A 20,661-nucleotide genomic window follows, 5' to 3' on the forward strand; every position below is an offset into this window, starting at 1 on the left:
GTGGATAGCTGGAGCCAGCCAATTGCATATATTCTGCAGTGACTCAGGAGAAACGATGGATGTGTCCCTTGGGTTTAATCAACACCTCCCTGCCTGACTTCAGCCCAGGCTCAGGACTTCTCAGTGCAGCAGACAGAACTGAATTTTGCCACTGTGAGTGAGACAGGGTTGGAGCAAAGGGATTTTGCCACTGGCAGAGGGAGGGGAGATGTATGGGGCAGGTATGGCACAAAGAGAGGCAGATTCCCTGGGTCTGTTTGTAGATGTCCTTTTCCCTATCTGAAGAGTAGCTGGGTTGGCTGTGGAGAGCCTTGCAGTGGCACTTGGTGCCTTTTCTCACAAGGCACTCATCACTTTGTTTCTTTCCCAAATCACTGTCTGTACCCATATCCTGCCAAAGCAGCAGGCATGGTGTGGTTGGTCTTGGTTTCTGTGGTGTAAGCTAAATGGGGAGCAGAGCCTCGGGCTTATGCTGCCTCTGGAGATGTAGAATGCAAGATGAATGCCAGCCATGTCCATGTCTAGCAGCAGCTTTGCCTTCTTACAGACATTTAAATAGGATCTGTGTGTGAGAGAGAAAATAGCTCTCTGGCAAAGAGTTCTTCGAAAACATAGGGTGTGATAACCATCCCTCTGATTCTGCCTTTCCCCTGTGCTGCTGCCACGTTGTGATGTGTTAATACCAGGAAAGACAAATCTGATCCAAACAGAAGTCCCAGTGGCCAATTGCAGATAGCAACACTGTGATCTTGGTGCTGAAAAAGCATCACAGTGCATGGAGATTACAGAGTTTGGGGGTTGGGGGGAATATTAAAGGTAGCAGGCCTTGAAAACTGGTTGGGCCTGGGACAGGACAGCTCTGGAGCAGTGGTGGGAGATGTCTCCACTTAGCTAACACCTACTATGGTTAGCTGTGTCTCTAATCCCCAGGGGACTGGTGATGATTTGAGTTGGCTCAGTGGAGAAGACCCATCACTGTGATCCTGTGGTTGTTATGGGGAACAGAGGCAGACAGAAACTGCTGCAATGGTCTAGTGGTGCTTGAGACATCTTTAAGCATCAGATGCAGCTAGCTACTTTTCAGGATTTTTACTGCTCTCTTATTTTATATATTTATTTTGCCAAGCAGAAAAGCATTTGAAATGGGTTCATCGCAGTGTAAAATAAAGATAAACCTTTAATCAGAATACCAGGTTGAAATTTAGATTGTGGAGTGTTTGGTATCTTGCTGTATCACTAAATTTGTGTTTCTCTGAAGCTCTTTGTGCTGCAGTTCCTCTTGAGTAAAAGACTTTAAACTGTGCTGCTTTTCTCTAATCCTTTGTCTGCCAAGAGGAAAGGTTTGCTGTATCATTAAATATGTATAGTGCTTAGCATGTTCGTTCCAGGTGCTTAGCTGGTACTTCTGGGTGCATTTGTAGCACAAATAGTAGGGCCAGAGTATTGGTTCTATTCAGTGTGGCACCTAGAAATGATGAAGTTAGCAGGTGTGGGGGAAAACCTTTCTTTGCTTCTTTCAGACTTTCAATCAGTGGAGGTATTCTTCTGGAATAAAGTTGTTTCTAAGTTCTTAGCTTTAATGAATAATTTAATAAGGTTTTTAGAATGTGACAGGCCCTGTTCTTTAAAACAAGGTGTAATTGCTAGTACTGAAGTGCAGCAAAGAGTGAGACAACAGCAACTATACCAAGAAGTGCCATCTCAAATAAGCAGGTTATTTTGGAGTACACCTAAGTCACTGATGTGTTCACTATGGCTCACTTCAAAGATGACTTTATTTTCTGAGGCAGGGTGGGTTTTTTGATTTAGTGTGCAGCATGTAATCACAAGGAGGTAATCAGAAAAGGCTGGGTTCTTTCACTAACAGATCACACTGTTCATGGAGTGGGGGCAGAATGAGAACAGCCACCTATGGCAGCACACATGTATATATATATATGCGTATGTACATGTATATATAGGCATGCACACGCATACATTTGTATATATATATAAATGATGGAGATATATATATATGTGTGTGTATATATACCTTCTTGATGGCAATCCTCCAGAGAGCTTCCAGGGATTGCTATCTTCAGAATCACTGGTTATCTAAACACCAGTGCAGAAGGCTGTACTGTGACCTCACTGAATTGCATTAGGTGGGAATGTAAATATACACAATTAACTAACTATTGACCTTTAGTCCTGAGCTATTTTAGGCAACCAGTCAGGTTTTACAGGGTAACTGACTAGCACATAGCTACAAGGCTTGTCATTGGAGGTGATATTCCTCCATGTGAAGGGCATGGAAGTCTACAGAGATTCAGCAAGTGATTCTGGTGTTAGAAGGGTTGAATTCAGGCTGTCAAGGCTTAGGATACCCATCACATAATGTGCGTGGCAGAAACCTCCTATGGCAAAGGAGTGCTTTAAAACTGCTGATGCCATCGTAAGTAGCCAGTTCAGCCAGAAGTGCTGCTGGGGTGTTAAAGATGGTGTGTATGCCAGAAGCTACAGAGTGAGGAAGGCTTTGATTGCTTATTTTTGCAGCCTCATCAGAGCTGAGTATTGCATGAGACCAACATCAGAGCTCCAGCCTAGCTGGATCCACCTCTCTGTTGCATTCTCCTATCACATTGCCTCTTCTTTGCCCTGTTCTGATCAAGGCTGCCAATGTTTCTTCTTTACTTTGGCACTTCTCTGCCTGATAGTTTCTGTACCTGAGTCATTAAACCCAGGAAAGCTGTGTGGACTGGCCAGCATCAGTTGCATGCACTCTGCTTCTAGAACTGGTGAACTTCTTGGGCTCTTGGCAGCAGCTTGCCTTTTGCTGTGCTCTTCTCAGTGAGTTGTGGCTCTCTATTAGAGGCTCATTGCGCTAACCAACTAATGGTCCTCTTGCCGCTGAAGCTAGGGAAGTGACTGACTAAATTAAACCAGCTCGGTAAAAGAAGTGGTTAGCTTTACCTCACCTTGCTATCCTAATCTGATTTGCAAGGCAGCTCTGTAAATAGTTTCATGAGCAAAAAACATGGCAGGAAAAGAGGATGGGCTGCGAGACTTGGCAAAAGCCATTGAACCATTGAGCCATGGCTGTTGTTGGTAGCCACAGCTTACATTAGCTTAAAACGAGGGTGGGGTGTAACTTCCTCTAATATTTTGGTGTTCTACTTTGTGGTGCCTTTCCAAGTGTTTTAACTTCTGCTCGTATTTTGGTTGCATTTGCATTATGTATGAAGGTGGAGCAAAGGACCTTTTGTTTTGAAGCAGGAAGATGAGAGGAAATGTGCCTCAGATGTGGGGCTTTTGCAAGCTGCTCTGAACAGTGCTGGCATCTAGAAACAGAGTAGTAAGCTTGAAATGCAAATTAATTTCTGCCTTTTTTTTTTTTTTTTTTTTGTCCCAGCCTTTTGATTTCCCAAGTGGTGAGACTTTGACATCATCTTGGTGCTAAGCATTTGGATCAATAAACCAGTAACATGGTTTCAGAAGGGAAATTTTGGATCATTGAATCTAGTCATCTGCTATTTTACACGGTCACATCGTATATACCGCTGTCTTTTTTTTTGGAGGCTTCATTGTTAAAATGAAGGTGTGGAGGGATTATATTTATTCTAAGCAGGTTACCTTCTGTGATTTGGTTATAACATAAAACCTGAGTCAGATTTATTAATTGATTTGTGACTCTGGTTCCAACGATATCTGGCTCTCTTTCCATGGCAGAAAGCAACATGCTTTTTTACTGGTTCAATATTTTGTTTTCAGAAGATTGCTAAATATGTCTTTTTAAATAATCAAGTCTTATTAATTTTCATTTGCATGATTATAGCAGCAGATTTTAGTGTCAGGTCTTTCACTAATTTGGCAGCCTTTAAAAAAGAAAATAATTACTGCACAAACTCTTTTGAAAAGACAAGGTTTGAAGTCAGAGATGTTCTTGCTTTTAGAAGAGGTTAAGCATCAAATAGAAATTAAATTTTCCAGTAATACCTGAATTCACCTCACTGTATGATCAACATTCTGTATTGTTAGCTTGTGCAAGTGGTATAAAATGCAAAGAACCATAATTTACAGGATAAAGCAAAAAACTGATGTGTAAGTCTTTAATTTGTTTTGTTACAGTCATGACATAGTTCAGTTTGCTTTCTGGCTCAATCTCTTGTTTGTTATTCTATACGTGTACCTAGCTGGGCAGGATGGGAAATAAGTTACAGTGGCTTACTATGGATCAAGAGGCGTGTGTTTAGTCTTGCTCTTGTCTCTTGCAGACCCACCTGTAAATGGATACCTGTTTCATCAGGCTCAGTGCACCTGAAGCATCCCAGTGTGAGGCCAGATACATTGGTCTCGGTAGTGCTGTTGGCTACAGAAACAAAACCTTAACAGATGAGTCCTGTAAAATGGAAGATGATGGTTGTATCTGATTTACAAAGTAGTGTGTGTCCTGGTATGCCTGTCTTCTCTCACAAAGAAGAGTATAATGTGTGACAAGCTATTGCTTTTGCTGTGAGAGTGTAAAAGCCTGCAGCAGCCTTGTTTAAGTGTACCATAGAGTCTTTTAATAAAGTGATTATAGGATTAAAGAGGTCTGAGAGAGATACAGTGTGTGTGTGTGTTGCACCATGACCAGAGATCATCAAAGCAGTGATGACTGAGCTAGCTCTGGCATCTCCAGCTGAAGTACAGGGCTAGGCACAGCATGCTTCTGGCAACACACCTTTCATGACATGAGTCTTTCCTAGTCTGTCTTTGCGCACTTGCCTGGCCCAGGTCTGTGCTGGCTCTGCTGGTTTTTGTACAGCCCAGCATGGTGTTGACACTCGTGTTCTGATTGCATTATTCCTTCCAGGGTTTCAGACTTCGCTCTGTAGATCAAGCAAGCTGTAAACCTTTGTTTGAATTTTGAAATGCAAGTAGTGTTTTGCAGCAGAGGGTGAGCAGCCCAGCCTGTCCAGCAGCTGTGGAACATGGGAGAACCAGGTTTAAAAATTCTCTTTATGTGATTATCAATTCAGGTGTCCTTCTTGCCAAAACCTCTAGGAAGAGTCAAGAAGTTTCTGTTTGTGACCCATAGAATATAGCCCATCATGCCCCAACTCTGAGACAATGATTGTTTTTACCATATTGATTTTAGAGACTTGTCTATAAAGTGTTAAATATGCCAAGAGCTTATCTTTCTTTTTTTGGGGGGGGGGGTTAGTTCAGCTGAATTCTGAATTATTCAGTTATTCTACATCTCAGTGTGCTTTTGTTGGGTCTTATGAACGTGACTGCTGCCACACCTCTTCTCCAGGTAGGTGGAAGACCCTGTCAGAGTAAGAGTAGGATGAAAGGCCTTGCAGAATACAAAGTACTTCAAGGAATGGTCTGGTTTGGCAGATGGTGCTCCTGTGTGCGTGCTAGTAAGGAAAATAACTCCCCAAGTAGTGTTTAAGTTACTGTATTACTGAGGGCTCTGTCTTGTGAAAAAAGCCCCAAGCTTCTAATCTCTTGTCATCATTGTAAGTGGAAGGATTAGCTATTATGTGGTAGTTAAATTCCGACTAGTCTATACATACACCTCCACCTAATTGTTCTAATTACCTTAGTGTTGCTCATTTCCTGAGCTATTGTTCTGTGCAGTGTTTGACAGCTGGCAGGTTCTGCTCCAGAGATGGCTGCATTTGACCTTGCGGAAAAACGTTTCTGTTCTGATTACTACCTTTCCTATGGATGAGGGTGTGTGACCTCCCATTGCAAATAAAGCCACTTCCTTGAATATCTGATGCAGAGTGATATCTGACTCTATATGCTGTTTGAGCCTGAAGGTGATTCCTGTGCATACCAAACTCTTCTGACCCGTGACTTGCTTTTGTTTGTTTGTTTATTTTACTTTCACTGCAGGCTGGAAGTCCAACCTCTATTTCTGCCCCTCACAGCTTCTCTCAGACTTCTGTTACACCATCCAACCAGGACATCTGCAGGTAAAGTGTGGTGTTTGCATGGCCACAGTGAGGCTCATGCGAGCTTCAAGTTAAGAAAAAACAAAACCTGGAAAGCATGTGTATGGGGAAGTAAGTGATGGGGGCCTATGTGAAGCATCCTATTTGTTTGACTCAGCCGCTGTCTAACACTGCTTTGTCAAATCCCACTGACTGTTTGGCCCTGTTACATTTGCCATTCTCACACTAGCCATAATTTCTCATTTCTTCACTTTTAATTATGTGTGTTCTCTTTTGTAATTGTTTTTTACTTTCTGTGCTTTTATTCCACTGTTCTGCATGCAGTTCCAGTGCAGTGTTTTCTGAGTGTTGTCATCACAGTCCAGTGCAGTCTGCTGTTGTCTTGAGAAATCCTCACTGCCAGAGCCCTCTGACACAAGGGGTCACTGTGACAGTAATCTGTCAGGACAAGTTGCATGCAGCAAAGAGAAACTCCTGTGGGCAGGATCGGGGCCAGGCACTCAGGTCTGCTAAGAATGTAAAGCCCATCTGCACTCTGAAATTCTCCAAGTCTCTCAATGACGTGGACCAGAAGGCGCAGAGCACGAGTGAGTGCTTTGACTATGTGGACCGAACATGCTCAGAAGGCAAATTGACCCCGACTCAAGAGCAGTGTTTAAGGATTAACAAATTTCATCTTAATGAGAGGAAACCACTGAATCTCAGGCCTCTTTCTTTTACCAATTCTAAGCACTCCTATATCCCTTCCCTTTCCAACTACTCGAGTGCATCGGGAGGAACAGAGAACCACAGCGCTGTACATATCCCCTTGCTGGAGGACAAAGTGGACCATGACACCTCAAGGAGCAAAAAACTGTTGCGTTACCTTTTTTCCTTCTCCCACACCTCCAGCACCAGCAGCCTGCATAAGTTCCACGAACTGGAGAACTATTCCAGTCACTTCCAAGCTGACAAATCCTCCAGCATGCTGGTGGAAAGCACAGACTTCTGCTCTGATGATATGGGAGATGATGACGTCTTTGAGGACAGCACCTCAGTAAAATTAAAAACAAAAGAGCAGCGGGCGCCCCTCTGTTCAGTTGAGAAGGACAGTGACCTTGACTGCCCTTCCCCCCTCTCAGAAAAATTCCCCCCTCTGTCCCCTGTGTCCACATCGGGGGATACCTGCAGGTTGGTTTACCAGAGAACCACCTATCTTTGAGCCCTCCCATGTGTGGTGGTGACTGTTCTGCTTTTCCTTGCCCTTGTGCTGTTTCTGTCTTTTCTTTCACCCTGTCACCTGGCTTTAATATGTGCAATTTGAAGCATGCAGCCTTCTATCTGCTGTCCTCCATGCCTCTGATGCACTTAACAAGGCTACTAAACAAAATAATTTCCTCTGGAGTCAAATAAATTCTCTTGCAATTTGTTTCATGTTTGGGTTTCTGAGATGGTATTTTTCTCTTATCATTGCCCAGACTGGGAGTATCATAAGAGAATCAGCTACACATATAAAAGGCCAAACTGAACATGTCTTGGCTTTTCTTGAGCCAGGTATTGTCCTGACAGACATTGCTGGTTTGGTCGGAGGGTGGAGAGTCAGAAGGAAAACAGGTTGAAAATTGCTTCTGAGATCAGGTTGATAGAGCCTAAGGTATTTTTTTATGTCTCCAACAGTTTGTATCCCACCATGCTCTTCTATAGTAAAGGGCTTTCTGGATGCCTTAGTCAAAATGAGGGTCTGAGTGCCATGATATCCATAGTGCAAGATCCAAAAAGAATAGGTATGCTTGTTCCAGCTGCAGAGGATTTAATCATGCACAGGTGGTGGGAGCAAGCAACTCTGGACTGTCTTCATGGTGACTTGTCTGCAGGTCTGCCACAGCTCCAGCTCCAAAATGTGACTGAGGAGCAGGCATCGCCATGTACAAGAGCAAACATCCCATCCCTCTATCTCTCATTTTACTATCCTGATCTTTCTCCTTGCTGACAGCAGTTTCTGAAGCTGGCTTAGTTAGTATTGCCAATATTATTTGATTCCCCCCTTCATTACCAGCAAAATCTCATTCCATATTGGCTTGTCATCAACTACTGACAAGACACTACTGTAATCCACCCACTCCTTCATTTCCACTTGCCAGCTATCAGCAAGGTTGCAAGAGGCAAGATGCTACACATCAGTAAGAGATTTCAGTAATAGACAGGGATGGCAGCATGCCGGGATGTACTTCACATATGCTTAGTAACTTGTATTCATTCCTTGAGCTCCTTACCATTCCCATTTCAATTCATGACCTCTTCCACATGGTTAGAAGGGCTTAGTGGTGTTTCATACAATCCAAGGGTCGTGTATAAATTGAAGCTGGAAATCAAATGCCAGCATCTGGTAGTAACACTATATATAAGGGGGTCCTCGCTGTCTGCATGATTAGGCTGTGAGGGAAATGGGGAATTTTGTAGAGCTGATGCTGCCTTATTAGCAAAGTAAGAATTAGAGGGAAAACCCATTCATCCATTTACAGTAGGTGTAGTCTGGGGAGATTCAGTGCTGTAGCTTTGCAGTGTGGATCTGTCTTTTAGCAGTTGGCACTAGAAATAATCACTTGTCTTGTGCAAAATCCAGGCTGTCTAAATTAACCCTTCATGATACTGGATTTGGCTGTTTCACAATTTTGGGGGGAATTTTGTTTTATCTTTCATTTCAGATTGTAATCCATGAGTAGCTTTAGCCCTCTGTGCATATTATGTCTTGGGAAGTGCTATCTGATCTGTATATTGAAGATATACAGATCTATTTTCAGTTAAGTGCTGTTGCTCTAGATGAAGCATCATTTCTTACCCTGTTTTTTCTTTCGGATACAGCATTTCTATCAGATTACGCATGTCTGCCTCATCTGTTAGAAAGTGGCTTTCTAGTTAGCAGTGTCTGTGCCCAGTTATTTTGTGCCTGTGTATGTGCTTGCACAGCAGTGGAATTCTTTACTTTAGCTCCTTTATGGAACACATTCCTTTGATAGGTATGTCTCAGGATCCTCAATGGGCAGCCATGTGTGATCACAGGTATTACATGCCTCTTCCACATCCTTTCTGCTTCCTCTTCTCCTAATGATCAGCTTTTCTTCTGATTCAGGATATGTCACTGTGAAGGAGATGATGAGAGCCCTTTGATTACACCCTGTCACTGCACAGGAAGTCTTCATTTTGTGCACCAAGCCTGCCTGCAGCAGTGGATCAAGAGCTCAGATACACGATGCTGTGAACTGTGCAAGTATGAGTTCATCATGGAGACAAAACTGAAGCCTTTGCGAAAGGTAGGCGCAAGACCTGCTTTCCCAGGGAAATGCTTTCTTAAACACAGATCCACTTTGAAAAGAAGCAGCCCTTGCCCATGAGTCCACAGGACCCCCCACATATTTATCATGTTTCTGTGGCTCTTTAGTAAGCCTGGTCAGTTTTGTATGGGTGCAAAAAGATTTAAATTAACACTCAGCATGGCAAATTCACCATCAGTGGAATTCAGCTCTGAGAGTTAGCTATTGTAGCTAAACTGACTGTAGCTTGGCAGCTCTCTGTGTGTGGTTTTTTTCTGTGCTTTCTCTGCTTGGAGTGGGTGGGAAGCAGTTTCTTAGTATTGTGCCCTGTGGGAAAAAGCTGTTGGGCACCTTCAGAAATGAATCACTCGGCATCATTAGTTATATCTGAACAGGTCATCTGTAGGAAAGAGGCTAGATGCCAGAAGGTAGAGGCAGGGCCATAAACAGAAGAATAAGAAATTTCCTTTGAAATATATCTAAAAAGTCTTTTTAGAGATTCAGCTGAAGCCAGAAGATAAGCAGCCTCTGTATCTTCAACTCAGCTTTTATGGTATCCTGTCAGTCAGGAGAAAACAGCCTGGAACTGGTGATTATGAGCATGATGGGACAAATAATATGGTTTTTGCTTGATTGTAGGGTAGAAATGGAATTAAACTTCCTCAGTATCTTAAGGTTGTATTGCAGCTGTTCAATCGGGCTGTTCAAGCGCTAAGTTAGTAAGGGAAGAGGATGAGAAACAAAATGTGTCAGGTTCAAGATAAGATGAGGGAAGACAAGAAATGGATGCTCCATTTTAAAATCTCAACAGAAAAAAAAAGAAAGACATTATATCCAAATTTTCTGCTGTTTTTTGTTTTGTTTTATTTGGTTGGTTGGTTGGTTTGTTTTAACCCCAGAACTCCTATTTTAACTCGTAAGTGCCGTATCATCAGAATAATGCATCAGGGGTGTACAGATTCTGGTTTCCTTTCTGGGCTACTGCACACTTAAATAGTTAGCAGAATATTTTCTCTTTCCTGTGCAGTCATTATGTCTTGAGGAGATGAGGTGGCGCACATTGGGTTGGTGATTTTGGATCCAGCAGCTCAGAGGAGGTATTGTCCAGCAGAAAAGAGAAATATAAATCAGTCAAAGCACAATTCCTCATGGCCCTGTAAAAGCATTCACAAATAAGTTTCACATGCGTACTTTTTGACAAAATAATTTAATTTATACTTTCTACCAAAAGTAAAAACCTTTGTTGAGACACTAAAGCGATTTTCTCTTTAAAATAACATCCAAATGTAATGTTTTATCCAACCTTTTTCTAAGAAGATTGAAAGAACATAGCTTTCTAGCATGACATGAGTCTAGCATGCCATTGCAAGAAGTACTGAATTCAGGTGTTCATCATGAGATTTAGATGCCCGCAGAACTGGAGATGTGGCTTGGACTGGCCAAAGGCATTGCTGGAAAGACAAAGAGGATCACAAAGTCTCTGTTTAATGTTTCAATTATTCTTTTATTTGTAGCACTGGAAACAGTAATTCACTATAATGGGTGATCTCAGTCATACCAGTCAGGTCATCCTTGCTCTCTTCCACATTATTTCTTCTTTTCAAAGTCCTCTTTTTCTGAAAATTACTCTAGATGACATCAAATGCACCTCTCTAGAAACACATAGGTATGTATGAAAATCCTGCATGCCCCAGCATATATTTTGTGAAAGTGTGAGAAAAACCCATCTTAACTTTCTGTTCCAAGCAGATATGCTGAGGGATGTGTATCCCACATGGAAAAACTTTTATCATATATATGGGAGAAATTTCAAAAAAATAATTAAAAAATAGGGTGTCTCAGGTTAAAAAAAAAAAAAAAAGCTGGTTTTTTTTTTTTACAATCCCTTGCATATTAGAAGCATCTAAAATAATTTTCTGCTTTCTTTGTGTCTTTCCTAAATACAGTGACCTGACTTTGTGGTTACTTGTGGGCTATATAAACATCATCAATAGTCTGGGGATTTAATTTGCTGCATTCTCTCACTTACAAAAGCTGTCATCCCACTTCTGCTGTGTGTTCTTAGGGCATATGTATTTAAGTGCACTTGAAACGCTGAAAATAAAATACGGGTGTCATGGTTGTAAGTAGTGTTAAATATATGTGAAGATTGAATGAAACCCCCAGAGGTAGGAGGTGAGAACTAAACAGCCGTGAGCTGAGAGCTAAACAGCCTCACTGTGCACAGAGGGACTCTTAACAGAGCTCAGCATGAGATGTCTTACACGCACCGGTCAGTTGTTCCGCTTGCATTGCAGTGTTTTATTGAATGCCTGCCTGAGCAAGGCTACCCTTTGACAGACACAATGCTCAGCTGTCACTGTGGGTAGCTGCTGTTGAGTGGGGAACACACGGAAGAGCAGCCTTGCTTGCACTGCACAAGGTGTTAGGGTCCTTCTGTGCTGGAGTTGCCCCTGTGTGGGTAAGCAGGGTGCGATGGCATTGTGCTGAGGTCCCAGATGGCAGCTGAGCACTGGAGGTCCCGTCTGGCACTGGGATGGCTCCCATCACAGCAGAGTGAGCTACCACATGTGCTGTGGTCATGATGTTGTCTGACTTTTAAAATCCATGCTAGGAGGAAACCAGTCTCCTGCTGGTTTTTGTTCTTATCAATGTTCTCTTTCTTTATACTGTCCAGTAGCTACAACAAACACCTAATCCCTTGCTCTGTTTCTGGGTTCCTTGCCAGTGGGAGAAGCTGCAGATGACAGCCAGTGAAAGGAGGAAGATCATGTGCTCTGTAACATTCCATGTCATTGCCATCACCTGTGTTGTGTGGTCTCTCTATGTCCTGATAGACAGGACTGCTGAAGAGATTAAACAGGGACAGACTACTGGTATGTTACTTTCTTATCTTCCCTCTTACTCTTTTGGAATAATTAGTTATTCTGAACGCAGAGAGGACGAGGAGCATGAGAGTGCAGGTAGTGTTTAAATGAGAATAGTCAGCTTTAGCCTGAGGTTAGGTTAGTTTTAAAGGATGGTTCTAAAATGATTTAGTGAAATCAGTATAAATTAATCTGTGGGTGCTTTTTAAGTCTATTTCAAGTCAATTTAGTCTGCGTTTGTGACATGCACAGATATGAGAACTAATCCACTGTAGCCAGACACAAAATTGCACTGCCTTAGCTGATTTAGTTTAAATTGGAACTTGTACTGGGCAGATAAGGAAGTAAGTATTTGTTTGCTGCTATGGCTACCTTTTAACTGGGCAAAACCAGAAGAGTTTTCAAATAGAGAAGAATTAAGAAGGACCTAAATCAAAATCTTTGAGCTTAATCATCAGGGTTTTCTTCCTAGTTGGTCATCTGTGAGGTGGGTTAGTACAAGTTTCTTGTGACTGCCATGTTAGACTGGAGAAATTTTTTGTGAGTGGTTGTGCCTGAAGCAGAAGAAATTCAGGGTGATTCTTAGGACTCAAATTCACACAACTGAAGTCGGGTGCACTGCAGTTCATGGCATGTTTGCCACCACAGTGCACTCATATATTAACTTACTGAATATCAGGCATTCTGTAGCACACCAGGTGTAAACTTGCCAATCTGCAATCTGTTTACCTGGGTATGCCGGGCTACAGGTTTGCAGCTGTTGCAGAACTACTCAGGCAGCTGAGCTGTTCCTGAAGGTGGGGATAGAAGGGACAGGTTATCTGCCAAGGCTGGGAGCCATTAAGAGGCAAGCTGCTCTTGCTTGCAGAGTATTGCATCCCAACTAGACATGCAGGTAGAACATGTTTTATTGGTGATTGAAGAGCATCATCTGGGGAGGTAGTTGAGCATCAATAAACCTGCAAATCCACAGAGCTGTTACAGTCTCTTCACAGCAGAATAGTACTTCAGACTGAACATTTTTGCTGTCATGTCTCATTTGGGCTGTAGTTTGATAGCTTGTGACTTCAGTCAGGAATCTGCTTTGAATGAAATCTTTTAGTTTCTGTTCTATCCAACCCCATCGCTTTCATGCGCAGTGAAAATTTTTGGCCTTTCAATGTAAGGTTTCCGTATAATAATGAAAAGCATATACTTTCAAAGATTTGTTATCTCCATGTTATTTCAGCCAATAAATATGTTAGATGAACATCAGTAGAAGGAATAGGGTGAATATATAGTATGTACTAGTGCTTTCTTTGCTCTCTTCATTTGGATTCTAAATCTCTAGGATGCTGTAATGAGCTCAGGGGTGTGTGGAGTGTGTGTGGGTATACATTCATGTCTGCCCAGGAGCAAGCATATACTATCACTGCCTACAGATGACATCAGATAGCTCACCTGTGAATCAGAGATTCAGGTATTAATCATGGGTGGGATTTTGAAAGTAGTCATGCTGCAGTGCCTTTTGTATTTTGGGACTAAAATATTTTCATTCCCCCCCATGCTGCCATGCATTTCCAAAAGAGCACTGGCCTATATCATGGTCAAAACTTTGAAGACTTGATTTTATTCTCTGAGAAACCTGATAGTGGGTAATTCAGCATGCTTTCATATCCATCTTGTGGTGCCGCCTACCTTTAAAGAGGAGAGGGGCTGGGTGGATACAGGACTTATGTAAGCAGATGATGTATAACATGAATAGTCTGTCATTTAGAAGTAGTTGATAGAGATGTAACAGGATTCAATGTCTAAAAGTTCAAGTTGGACAACCTTAGGAAAAGTAGTGATGGTCAGTTTTAATGATGGAGGGTAAACTTGCCAGAATGCTTCAGCATTTCTAACACTAGATGCTTTAGTTCAACTGCAAGTTACTGGGTCTGATGCAGATAAAATTGTCTGGTCTGCATAACAAAGATATCAAGCTAGATGATAACAGCCATTCCCTTTTGAACTTAAAGTCTGTGACTCCACGTACTGTGTGATCACGTAGTGGAACCGACTTCTTGGTTCTCTGAGTTGAGCCTGCTGCAATGAAACAGAAACCATGCCACAGAACTCTTTTCATCATCTGATCCAATTTTTGTTTAAAAACAGGTGTTAAAATACCTAAATATTACTGGCTGTTGCCTTGACTCTGCTTGTGATTGTGCTGCACAAGAGCTCAGACACAGAGACTCAGTTGTTCTGTTTCTTTTTCCTCTGGTGGGTGAAAATACATGTGATACATGAAGTAGAAGTCTGTGTGTGTTTGAATTGAAGGAGGGAGGGGAAGGCCAAACAAGAAAAATGGCAAAATAAAAATAGCTTGTGTAGAACAAACTCTGACAGTTTTCTTACAGGATGTTTCTGAGAAATGCCGTGTAGTCCATCCAATAATGACCATGTCCTTTTTCTTTCTTCTTTTTTAATTTTCTTTGTTCCAGGGATTCTAGAGTGGCCATTTTGGACTAAGCTGGTGGTTGTGGCTATTGGTTTCACTGGAGGACTTCTTTTCATGTATGTACAGTGCAAAGTGTACGTACAGCTATGGAAGAGACTTAAAGCTTATAACCGAGTAATATATGTACAAAACTGTCCAGAAACTAGCAAAAAGAATATTTTTGAAAAACCTGCACTAATGGAGCCAAACTTCGAAAGTAAAGAAATGCTTGGGGTTCACCATTCAGACACAAACTCTTCACATTACACAGAGCCAGAAGACTGTGCTGCAGAAATCCTTCACGTCTGATTGCTGGGTGGGAGGGGTGTTTCTGTATGTTCTTGAAGATTTAAAATACCATTGTTTACTGCAAACTGCTCTACCTTTTTAAAATCAGCTAACAGCTGAGATCTGGTGGATGAGGTTTTTTTACATTTGTTTTTTGTTGGAATATTTTTAAATCCCTTTGGCATATCTGTCAATGTGATCATGGTTGCATACCTCTCAACATTTTGTCTCTCGTACTGGCGTATCAGAGCCACAGGATACTGGGTAGAATGAGCGTTGGGTTGATATCAAGCAAGTCACTAGTGAACTGTCTTCAACTTCATAGAGTGTTACTTTAGAAGATGACTCTGATTCTGGAATATGTGTAGAGTGGGGTTTGTTTGTTATTCTTTAAGCATGATGAAGGAGGTTGTCCCAGACACTGAGGGAAATGAGAGAGCTAGAGTCTAATCTACCACTAACACTGCCACTAACATTTTGTCTTAGGCAGCAGGTGTAAAATTTTGCTTTACATATTGTGATGAGACTTACAAAGCATATAGCACTTTTAAAAATCTTTATTTTGTAATATGTATGTCAAATGAGAATGAAACTTGAACGAATGTATCATTTTTGAAACATTTCTTCATTCTTTACCCCATGTTTTCTTCTGGAAAGTAAACATCTTGCCTTACACACAAAAAAAGGAAAATTAAAAAAAAATCCAACCTGTGATTTCCAACACATGCCCACATTATCTTACTAAACGTAACACTAAAAAACTCTGCTTCTTTGGGTTTCCTTTGAGGAGCAGTTTTTTTCAAAGGATATTGCACTTGTGTATGGGGAGTAGTGGATACGTACAGCATTTGTTTTCAATGCGTAACTGTTTCAGTGCTCTGTTTTGGGAATTGGTTCTGTTTTTTTGTTTTTTCAACAAGTCAGATCATCAACACACCTGCACATACATACCTGAAGTAACTCATTCCAAACCGTTGGCAAAGGGTTTGTTGCTACATTGACAAAAATGTGAGCTGTTACAGAAAAAAAAAGATAGTCAGTACAGCTGAGATTGGTTTTCCCTCTTCAGTACTGTGTCACGTGTGAATTACCCAAGAATTTGATATTGTCAGAGGGGATGCTGAGATCAAAGTCTAGGAAGTAAATACTGCATCAAGTGGATGAGTTTAAAAATGCCTGCCTGGTTTTAGTCCTGATGTAATGCAGTACATGGTCAGAGAATAGTTTTGTCTGTGCGTTTGAATTTGGGACTGGCTTTTTAATCAGTCAGCCTTAATGAAAAGAGAGGGACAGCTTTAAAATCTGTTTGCAGGGCTTTAGACAGAGTTGCCTGAAGCCTGGGGTGTCTGCTGTTAATTTGCTTGACCAGTCTGCTTCAGTGAACCACCGTCCAGCCTCAAGCCCTCATTCAACCAAAGTCTCAGTGTGACTAGAGCAAAAACAAAGCCCCATGAAAAATCAGCTGACTTTCCTTACCTGAGAAGAAGCTGACTTTCCTTACCTGAGCCACATCCAAATTTCTCTAAAGTCATTGATAATCTTCTGGTTGGTCTTAGTAGGAACTGCCTGGGCTTAGTTAGGTAAAAGCTTCTGTTTACTTGAGACACTGAATTGAATCCTCAGCTCTTGTTCAGATTTTACGTAGTCTTTTTTCAAGTACAACTTTCATTGGACAAGTTCTTTACATAATAAAAGTAGTTGTTTTAAGACTTCCCCAAGAACAACAGTAAGAGATTGGTGATTTTTTTCCTTAAAATGGAATATTAATTTATTTCTAAATTACTATGTTAAAGGAAGGCAGAGAAGGGACTATGGAAAGAGAACACACACCATTGGTTTCTAAGAACTGATACAGGAAAAGCGTGCCTCTGTGTGATCTCGTGCTTGAAGCTTACTGCCTGTGATCATCATGAACAACATGGTACCTTGTTCTAGAGGTATTTGTAAATACCAAGACCTTTAGGCAGTCCTAGCAAAAGCTGCAGTGGCATGGGTTTGCGTACTGTGCTGGGTGTCAGGACGTCCCATGCTTACATGATAAAGGCAGACAAACCCTGCATACCCTGCTACTATCAGGATGGCAGTCTTCATGATCATGCACATGTAGAGCTTTTTGCCTATGCCTACCGTAATTTAAAGTGCAATTACTCAGGCCCTTTCCTGAACTCTGCTGTGGGTCATCCTCTTCTATTACGAGAACCCAGATAATATGCTGTCTTGTTTTGTTTTCTATTTTGTTCTGTGAAAAGATTTACTAGATAAACTCAGGTGGTTAAGTATCGGGTCTTGCACACCTTCCTTGTGTTCTTCTGAAATGCCTGAGTGCACAAGGCTTACCTGTCTGCAAGATGCTCACTTTACAACTGCAAGATGCAAAGAATCATCTGCCAGCTGATGCTGTGTGCATCCTCATCCAATCTGTGGCCAGTAGGTGAAATGAAAATGGTCATGTTTTGGTATGAAACCTGTTCTCCAGCTCATACCTAAGAGGCACTAGTATCTGACCGATGTTCTGACAAGTGCCAGTAAGGCATACTGTAACACACTGGTCCTTCATCCATCATCGTCAGATGTGATCCTTGGTGAAACATTGTGAAATATCATTTGGTGTTTTGGAAGCTCCATGTGGCACATGCCAGGTAGTGTTCAGTGTATTCAGGATACTGAAGGTTTTTGCTGTGCCCCTGTGTATCTTGGGAAGAAAAATCATCTCCGGCAAAATCATCTGGAGGAAAATATTTGTGGATGAAATTGTTGCTGCTTACTTACCAATCCATCTCCTCACAGGTCTTTCCTGAACAAAAATAAAAGCGTAATGTTTAAACTTAGTGCTTAGGAATGCTCATGCCAGGAAGAGCTGCAGAAGATCCATCTGTCAGGGGGTTTCATTAATGCTGGTCACACTTCTCATGCTGATTCTTGCTTGGTGTTAGCAGTAGGCTTTTGAGCTGTAATTTCTGCTGCATGGTGCCATGAAATGCTGTGAGAAGGCTGAATGGTGCTTTTTCCTTCTTTCTCCTCAAGGAGATGCTGTTGTTTTCAGCTTCCAGCTGTGAGGCACTGATGCTAGCTCAGGTGAGCTCTGTCCTTCCCACTCAGATGTCAGTAAGGGGAATGACGACCCTTTGTCAGTTCAGGCTTTCCAACACTTCCTTCTGGTAGCTTTTGAAATGACTGAAATAGAAGTCTGACTTCTTTTGGTCCTTGTTCCTTGGCCGAAGTCAGTTCAGGTTACCTGATTTTTTTCTGAGACAAAAATTTAAGTAGGATGAAATGCAAGCTTAATACCGTCTACCACGATCCTCTCCCTAGACTGCCAGATGCTACATCCCATGCCGCAGACATCTGACCAGTCATCCATTCTGTTGATTTAAATCCTGTCCAAAAAAGCGCTGCCTGTGCCAAGGAAATTTCCCCACCGTATCATATTTGGTGTATCTCTCACGTCATGAACATGCATTATGATACAGGTGTGTGCTGCAGAAAGTTGATCCCATTTAAGAGATCATGAGATGTTAAATTCCGATGAATTCTCAGGACTTTCTTCAACTGTAACCCTGTATTTTGGAAGTGGTCATGGTGTGTAAAATGTTGCCCTGTGTTCTGAAGAGATGGCCAGACCTGGGGACAGCTTCCTGTGGCTGAATGTCATTGAGATTGGCTTTGTTTCAGTAGGAGGGATTCAACAAAGGTTACACTGTGCCTGCAAGGAGTTAGAGAAGTGCTGGGCCGCTGTGTTGTACCTGAGAAATCCTGGGAAGCAATAGTAACTCCCTGTCCAAACCTACTTCTGCCAATCCCCTGTACTGTGTTAGAGCATCAGTCCTACTTGTGGCAGTGCTATAAGGTGGGGTCTGTTTGGTGTGTTGCTCTTCAAAAACCTTTGAAGTGATGCGTGGATATGGCCACATGGTGGGAGCAGGTTGCTTCTGGCCTGTATTTGGCTGGATAATTATCTATTGCAAAGTGGGATACAGATTTCTCCCAAGCTGAAGCGTGTGAAGATACAGATTTCTGGTATAGTCTGCTGTGGAGAGACTAGCCAGCAATGAAAGGGAGGTCAGTGACTCTAGGTTGGTTCCCTCTCAAATATGAGTGACACAGGGCAACTACAGGAGCAAGAGTATTGCTGGCTGGATTTTCACAGCATTATGTTAGATACACAAAGAAATCATGTAAGCGGGACCTTTTATTTTGGGATTATCTTTTAGATTTGAGATATTGCAGTGTGTGTATATTCCAATGAAGTACTGAAAACACTTGTCTTTGTATAGAAGATAACTGTTTGAAAATTGCAGCTGATCTTGTATTTAGGTAAAACATTTGTAGATAGGTAATTGTATAACGTTAAACAACTTTACACTGGCATGTGTTGTATAGTTTATACAGGACACTTCACACTTCTGCAGAATTTTTTAGTTACTAAATTTCTGGTAACTTAAATGTATAGTTTTGTATCCTCTCATGTATGTTTTCTCAGTATTACCACTTGCAGAATTATTTTTAGTTTCTTAAACTGTAATTGGTTATTTGTGTGATACACAGGGTTATTGACTGCAGCAATAAAGTGTTTCTATAAAAAAAAAACAAAACAGAACAAGCCAAAACCATTATAGTATCCATTGTGTTTGAAAAAGCATGGGAGGCCCACATGAGAAAACAAATGAGCTCTTCAGTAGTGAGATGACAATTAAAGTGAGTTACTTTCACTGGAGTAAACACAGAACTTGATGGCTCTTCAGTGTAGCAGGCCAGTACAGTCCATGACAGTTTGATGTTAAAATGATTCATAATGATAGTTAACAATCAGAATAAGTGGGTGACTCCTTCAGTGCAGTGAAATGTGGCTGTGCAGGTGCTTTGGGCTCAGATGCAGGAATCATGGGGAGAATTTTCTGGCTTGTGCTGTGAGGAGGTGGGAAGAGAGGATTCCTGTGAGCCTTCTGGAATCAACATTGAGTGTTGCTATGAATGCTTCATGTCTGAAGTCAGCATTCTCGCATGCATTGGTTTCTATGCAGAGGTGCAGAGCAGAAGATGCTCGTTACTATGATTCTCCCCAAAGAAGAAAAATAATTTTGTGTGAGTGTGGGTTGGTGGATGGCTGCATTAACTTTTCATTGCTGGTGGCATGAGCATGTTGTAGGGCTGTGTGTGTTTTTATGCCAGGACTGAGCCTTAGAATAGGAAGTCTTCGGCAGTTTCTCTTAAGTATGTTTCTAGCATCAGTAGGGCAAGGAAAACAGCTATCTGCAGTGGTGCAGGTAAGATTTGGAAAGTTGTGTCTGTAACAGACACAAGTGGGCTCAAAGAAAAGTCATTTAATTTATATTTCTTTTTAAGGAGGAATTAGCTTTTAATTTTCTTTTAGGTAAGAAAGGGGAGGAAATCTTAATACTGCAACCCTAGAGAGGTGGCTCCCATGCAAAACAAAAGGTTCTGTTCTATAGTCTTTTAGTGAAGCAGTTCTGGTGGTAGTAAATGAAGCTACTTGCATAAAAACCCACCAGCAAGACATCTATACAAAACACCTTGCTGGAGAGATGGTAAGATAATCTCCAGAGCCTGCTGTTTGATTGACAGTCTCTTGGATGAAAAGCTGATAGACGGTTTAAGGAACAGCGCCTGTAGAGCCATCTGGCTGCTGATTAAAAAGTGCCTCCTCATCTTGGGTTCAGGCACCTCGAGTTAATTATAAAATAACTTCTTCCCTCTTGTAAACCTCATTTTCATCTGAAAGAGTATTACTGTCGCTGCGTGAAGTGACAGCTCTGAGGCGAAGCAGAGCAGTGGCTCAGTGGCACAGCTGCGACTCCAGGAAAAGCGCT

General features: G+C 41.8%; 1 protein-coding gene across 10 annotated transcripts in view; it reads left to right on the forward strand.

Annotated features, from left to right (window-relative positions):
- Positions 1 to 15,453, forward strand: part of MARCHF8 (membrane associated ring-CH-type finger 8) — a 95,955-nt gene extending 80,502 nt beyond the window's left edge. For 5 of the 10 annotated variants that reach the window (XM_061459293.1, XM_061459295.1, XM_061459294.1 and 2 more), the window contains 5 exons: positions 5,869 to 5,948; positions 6,252 to 7,097; positions 9,037 to 9,217; positions 11,946 to 12,093; positions 14,550 to 15,453. In XM_061459293.1, coding sequence (XP_061315277.1) covers positions 5,869 to 5,948; positions 6,252 to 7,097; positions 9,037 to 9,217; positions 11,946 to 12,093; positions 14,550 to 14,854 — 1,560 coding nt within the window. In that variant the 3' untranslated portion in view covers positions 14,855 to 15,453. Of the gene's footprint in view, positions 1 to 3,391; positions 3,608 to 5,868; positions 5,949 to 6,251; positions 7,098 to 9,036; positions 9,218 to 11,945; positions 12,094 to 14,549 lie in introns of all 10 variants that reach the window. The other 5 variants (XM_061459297.1, XM_061459298.1, XM_061459300.1 and 2 more) reach the window with 3 other exon arrangements.
- Positions 15,454 to 20,661: the final 5,208 nt, after the last annotated feature.

The sequence above is a fragment of the Pezoporus flaviventris genome, unplaced genomic scaffold (genome assembly GCF_033815535.1).
Source record: "Pezoporus flaviventris isolate CSIRO_AGI_PZ_B2104156 unplaced genomic scaffold, CSIRO_AGI_Pfla_v1 ptg000029l, whole genome shotgun sequence".
Classification (NCBI taxonomy): Eukaryota; Metazoa; Chordata; class Aves; order Psittaciformes; family Psittacidae; genus Pezoporus; species Pezoporus flaviventris.